The following is a 6,253-nucleotide window of genomic DNA, read 5'->3' as shown; positions in this document are numbered from 1 at the left end:
ATGAATGATTAAAAATAAAGTATTATACATAAAAGTTATTTTTTTAAAAAAATAGATTGAGAACATTTCAAGTTTTCAAATAAACTTTTGTTTTACAAAACATTATAAAACAATTTTTAATAACAGTTACAAAAAACATATATTTTTTTAAATTGTTTTAAAAAACACTTCCTTAACAGAGCTATAATTTCTCCATTATTTTTCAGTTTAAGCTCAAAAACATATATCTACATCCCTCATGGAAAAAAGGAGTTTCTCCGATGCTCTAAGTAGAACTTCATACGAAAGTCCCCATTAAGTCATTTGTGAAGAAATGGATGATCACAAGGAATCACGATGTGTTGGAATTATTGTGACCTTCACGACCACATAAAGTTAATCCCCACTATTCTAAAAGTTCATGACCAAAGTCATTAACCTAATGTATTTACATTTTCATATTATATATCTAATGTATGTGGGAAAAATAAATATATATAGCATATGAAAAAATACAAGGAATCATGACTAAAGTCATAAACCTACCAAGTTGTGTGTAAGGTACAATGACCAAAGTAATGTACCTATATTAAAGTTTTCATATACCATGAATATTATATGAAATTAAAAAAAAAAAGAAAAAGAAAGAGAGAGAGAGAGAGAGGATTCACGTATCTAGAAGGAAGTGTTCATTTGTGACTCTTGATGGAAGGTCACTAGACATGATATAAAAGGGTTCTTGATCCCTCTCCCCACTCATCCTAAGTTTACGAGGTTTTCTATCATTTTTGTACAAACATCAAGTGTGAAAGAGTAAGGAGAGGGAATGTACCAGGTGTCAATACTGATACAAGGTGACAAGGTGTTGCCAAAGTGACTCGACATTGTATACAATCTACATAAGGTGATCTTTATCACAATGTCACAAGGTGAGTTTTATACATGAGGTCTTATTTCTTGATTTTCTAACATCATGATCAGCATAGCTACTATCTTGAAGTTAAAACAAGACAATCTATTGATGAATGCCCAACAACAACATAGTTTAACTAGTTACACTTGTAGCAAGTACAGTAAAGAACATTTTGATCTGTGAAAGTGAAGAAGCTTTAACATAACGAACCAGATAACAGGGAGCAAAGTTACAGGATGACCTGTGGAACAACAAACTTGATCACCCAATGAATAATATCAACAGGGATAACCGGAAAATCCTGGTGTCTCTTTATTCATCTCCATTCTCTGATTTTTTCCGTTTTTTATTGCTACCACTAGTAGAAACCTTTCTTTCAATATGAGCAGGAATTGTATCAGCCATAATCTTTGGAACCATAAAATTGAAGTCTGAAGGGGATAAATCTTTGCAGTCTGGGTTTGAACTAAGATATGCAGCTATCTCAGAAAGGGCCCTCACTTTCTTCCCAGTGGGTGTGATGTAGTAGGCATCCATTTTGGAGAAATCTTTTCTAAGCACCAAGTCTCTCTGGAAACCTTTTGGGGTCTTTGGAACGTTTGGCTTGTCTGCAGCCCAGGTTCGAGTAGCATCATACTCGATATCAGTGGGGTCTTCACAAGAGACATCAGCTTTCTTGCTGCAAACAAATGGTTCCTCTATGAATCTACTTCTGATCTCCTCGTACTCTTCCTCTGTATCAATCAACCTCCATTTCAAGCATGCTTCACACTGTACAGCATATGCACCGATCGAGCTCCGGACTAATGCTGATTTCTGCCAAGGGAAATCAATGATCGCTTCAGGACACAGGCATGTTTGGTATGTGGGAATAGGAATGAAAATGGAATGGAAACGGAGATGAATTAGAATACCGTGTAGAAAACAGCAATTAAAATCCTAGTAATTTGATTTCCATAACAACGAATTTTTTATTTCTATTCCTGTTCTAAAAAGCAATCCAACTACAGTAATGAATAGGATGGAATCGATCCGTTCCTATCCTCTAATCCAGTGTTCCAAATATAACCTAATCTCTTGGAAGGCAGCTAGATTCCTTTAGAAATTTCTATCATGAAACAAATTTTCTATTTTGGTGTTTCTTAACCAGTTTTGATGGAAAAGGAAAACAGAAACAATCTGATCACTTGCCCTTTAAAGAACTTGTTCGAAACACAGTTAGGAAATACCGTTCTTATGAGTTTTCTTGGAATTTAAGGAAAGAAAACAGATGAAATTTTTTTTGAATTAAATCATCCCAGATACTTCTGAGTACTGTTCTGAGATGGAAGAATAGTATAAACTGAGTCATTGCAATGAGTAATTTACTGATGCCGACAAGCAAAACGAAACACAGAACGATTGAAGAACAATCTACTGATACCAAGCGATGAGTAAAACACAAAAAAGAAGAATCAGAAGCTGGATTGCAGAAAAAACTAAGTCATCTAAAGATGAAGAACAATGAACCCATGTGATATCACCAGACCAGAGCATGATATATCAAACAATTCATAACACAAAACTCTACTCAACCCAATTTCCCTTCTGCACGAAATGCCATACTTCCCCTATAAGAAATCCCAGGCTCAAAATTCCCGTTTCTTTGCTTTTTCCGATTTTCCCACGTTTTCTCGGCATCCAAACAGATAACATATATATATATACAAAAAAAAAAACAAGATTAAAAAAAAAAAAAAGGAACAAAATCCTATTGCTCACAAAAACCTCAGGAAAAAGAACGTGAATCCAAGCTCCCTCCGATTACCATGAGATCTTGGATCAGACCGCTAGATTACTCCACATTTAGTCTGCAATCGATAATCGATAGGATTTAAGATTAAGACAGGGAGTCATGAACTATACCCTTTTTTTTCCCTTTGTTTTCTCCATTGGCTGCATCCTCGCGCCGTGAAGATCCTCTCTAGACCACTCTATTATCTCTTTGCTGAGTGCTGACTCCATTGCGATTCACAGTTTATTTGACTCATTTAATATATAAGGGTTGGGATGCTTTGGCTGGGTAACATAATAAAAATATGAGATATTATTTTATTATATCTCATTAAATAGTATATGATATAATTAATGTTATATTTGGTTAATACGATAAGATAAACTAAGATAGATAGATATATATATATATATATATATATCCTAAGATATACATATCCTAATATATGATATTTTAATGTAATTCAGGATATTATATTTATATTTAATTTATGAAATAAATAAAAAATAATATTAAATATATATATTTTCGATGTTTAAAATATAAATTATATCACATTCGAATATTTTTTATAAAAAAATAAATTTTTTATTATATTTAATAATATTCATAATTAAAATATTTAAATTTTACAAAAATAATTTATATATTATATATTATATATTAATATTATTTTATATATTTTTTTAGTTTTTTATCATGTATTTAATTTATAATAAAAAAAATTATTTTTTAAAATGAGTATATTAAAAAATAAAAAATTCATAAAAAAATTAATACATGAAATATGTATATTTTATATCTTATCACAAGATTAACATATCCAATGTAAAAAGCATAAAAATAAAAATGTGGATAATATATCACATCACTTATTTTATTTCATGTTTAATTTAATATATGATACAATAAATAATTGGATAACAATAAAAAATAAAATAAAATATACTATCTTATATTTTATCTTATCCCATGTTATATTCATCCTAAATACATTTTTCTACCAAAATATTTTTAGACTGGTTGATGGGATAAGATAGAATATGATATGTATATTCTAATATATCATATTTCATTGGATATGATATGATTTTCAATGGGATATGATATCATTAAATATATATATCTAATTGACATAATATTTTAAAGTAGAATATCAAGTCATATCGTATTTATATTTATTTTGTGAAATTAGTAAAAAAATAATATGAAATATGTATTATTTTCAATATTTAAAATAAAAAATATATCACATTCAAATATTTTATATTTAAAAAAATGAAAATTTTGTTTTGTTTAACAATATTCATGATTAAAATATTCGAACTTTACAAATATTTTTTTATATTATGTTACTTAATATATAAAAATAAATTATATATTACATATTAATATTATTTTATATATTTTTTTAATCATAAAATCAATTTATAATAAAATTTTTATTTTGTAAAATGAGTATATTAAAAAATTTTTGATAAAAAAAAAAAGAATTTTTGATACATGGATATGCATATCTCATATTTTAGCATAAGATTAACATATAAAATGATGAAAAAAAAATGGTGAATAATAAATTTCACCATTTATCTTATTGTATGTTTGATTGAACATAAAATATAATAAATGATGAGATAACGTATCCTATCTCATCACCAACAAAACATGGGATATGATATAACATTCTTTCTTTTATCATATTTTATATTATATCCGATCAATCAAATAAGACCTTAAAGTTAATGTCATTCTCAAAATAGTCCAAGATATATATTTTTTCATTTATTTTCTACATTTTCAAAATTTTTCACTTCTAAATTATTCTTAGCTGTTTTTTCACCATTTATATAATAATTTTTGTCAAAATTTACATAAATTATAAGTCTAACAATATATCCATGTGATATAAATGTAATATTAGTGTGTGGATTAAAAGGATGTATAAAAAATGGTTATAATTGGCTTTGAACTTATTTCAAATAATTTTTTTTGAATAATCTTTAGAAAAAAAAAATCTACGGGTTTTTTATAGAGAAAAAATCACTTTTTTATCATATAAAACATTACTTTTTTTTTTTTTCAGTTTATAGTGATTATTACTAACATTAGTAATCTGATAAAACCGCTTTAATCCGAATCATCCCCGGACGGGCCTGGGCCTGAATTTATGCGGCCTGGGGTTGTAAATAGGCCCAAAACGAGGACCATCGAGTAAAAAAAACCATGCTTCATGCTTCGGACTCATTCTCAGGGTTTCTTCCACTCGCCTTCTCAAAATTGAAATTTCAGCCCATATTTTTACATATTGGGCCCAACCCCAAGCCCATTAGTTAGAGCTCGTCATCGGAGAGATTGTGATTAGGGTTTCGCAGAACCCCGCGGTCTATAAATAACGCCATCGACACCCCATTGTTCAGCAAACGACGCCGCTCTCCTCCAGTGTGTAGATATTCTGGAGTCTGGGTTAGGGTTAGGGTTTCCGTGTCTGTTGCCTTTTTGTTTCTTGTTTTTTGTACTGCATATGCGTCGATTTACTGATTACCAGCGCTCTATCATCTCTCATGGCCGCTGTGTATGAGCCGACGCAATAGTTGCTCCGGTTCTGCAACACCATCTTCAATGTGTCATGTGCTGAATCGCAGCTTTTTGTTGTCAGATCTGGATAAATTCCCCTATTTCCTTATTTTTTCTTTTTATTTTCTCATTTTAAAATTTTTCATTAAAATCAAAGGGTGAAGATGGATGTGATGATTATTTCCCCAGATGATCGACGCTGATTATACTGTGCTATTTCTTTCTCTTTTTGAGATTCCAAGCCATTACTCTGATCCATCTTCCTCTTTCTGCTTATTGTCTTTATTATTATTATTTTTATAATTTTTATTTTTCAAGTCTTTTCCTTGGAAGAGAAATGATGAGCCTTTCCCCATATGATCGAATCTGATTCCAACTGTGCTATAATTTCTTAAATTATATAAGCCAGATCTCTGATCTCTTCAATTTTGGAAATTTTTTCGTTTTCTCAATATATAAGTTCAAATAAGTTTTATAATTCTTTCTTTTTAAAAAAAAAGTAAAACGTCTATTTCAATTTGAAACCAAAGCATTACAGTTAGTTGTATTTTGTCGGTCGATTTCTGGTAGCGGCGGCGGTGTCGGATCGTATCTGAGTATCATAACCATAAAGCTTAATTTTCTAGGAATTAATTGGTTAAAGGATGAAAAGTTCCGCTCTCTAACTACTCACAGTTGTAACTTGTAACTGCTACAATAAGCTTAATGCTATAGATTTTTTTATGGATTTATTAATTTAAAAATAAGGTGAAATTTAAAAATTAACCCAATAAATAGTAGAATTTTTTAATCCAATTAAAATAGAAAAATTATATTTAAAGACGTTCGATTTTATTCATGAAAACGAGCTTTTTGTATTTTTTGGCTTTTTAAATTATATTTTAAAACTATTAAATACTTTTAGTTTAAGAAAAACTATTTTTCTGTTTTTAAAAATAATAAATTTTTAAAAACAAAGCCAAAACGGTCCCTTAATTATTGGAGTTCAAAAATCAATTTTAAAAGCGACTTCA

The 6,253-nt window shown here is 29.2% G+C and overlaps 1 protein-coding gene and 2 non-coding genes across 4 annotated transcripts; 2 read left to right on the top strand and 1 right to left on the bottom strand.

The window, feature by feature from the left end:
- Positions 1–973: 973 nt before the first annotated feature.
- On the bottom strand, positions 974–2,912 carry LOC117917660 (methyl-CpG-binding domain-containing protein 4-like). 2 transcript variants are annotated; one of them, XM_034834003.1, is made up of 2 exons: positions 2,798–2,912; positions 974–1,708 (listed from the first exon to the last, which is right to left on the bottom strand). In XM_034834003.1, exons 1-2 carry the CDS (start codon positions 2,894–2,896, stop codon positions 1,205–1,207), a joined length of 603 nt encoding a protein of 200 aa, XP_034689894.1. In that variant the 5' UTR covers positions 2,897–2,912; the 3' UTR covers positions 974–1,204. The 2 variants fall into 2 exon arrangements, with proteins under 2 accessions (XP_034689894.1, XP_034689895.1); XM_034834004.1 differs by lacking the exon at positions 2,798–2,912 and adding an exon at positions 2,700–2,786.
- A 2,492-nt stretch (positions 2,913–5,404) lies between these two features.
- Positions 5,405–5,499, top strand: LOC117919477. Its single transcript, XR_004652074.1, has one exon. It is a non-coding gene; the product is annotated as a small nucleolar RNA Z103 (small nucleolar RNA).
- Positions 5,500–5,571: 72 nt separating this feature from the next.
- On the top strand, positions 5,572–5,662 carry LOC117919478. The gene has a single exon (XR_004652075.1). It is a non-coding gene; the product is annotated as a small nucleolar RNA Z103 (small nucleolar RNA).
- Positions 5,663–6,253: the final 591 nt, after the last annotated feature.

Source organism: Vitis riparia, chromosome 7, assembly GCF_004353265.1.
Source record: "Vitis riparia cultivar Riparia Gloire de Montpellier isolate 1030 chromosome 7, EGFV_Vit.rip_1.0, whole genome shotgun sequence".
Taxonomy (NCBI): domain Eukaryota; kingdom Viridiplantae; phylum Streptophyta; class Magnoliopsida; order Vitales; family Vitaceae; genus Vitis; species Vitis riparia.
This window is presented reverse-complemented; position numbering and strand designations above follow the sequence as displayed.

Bases quoted from the DNA above. Each gene is read 5' to 3' on its own strand.
- LOC117917660 (XM_034834003.1), bottom strand. From the start codon at position 2,896: ATGGAGTCAGCACTCAGCAAAGAGATAATAGAGTGGTCTAGAGAGGAT. The intron at 1,709-2,797 runs GTATAGTTCATG...TTCCCTTGGCAG, and splicing joins AAACAAAGGGAAAAAAAAGG to AAATCAGCATTAGTCCGGAG.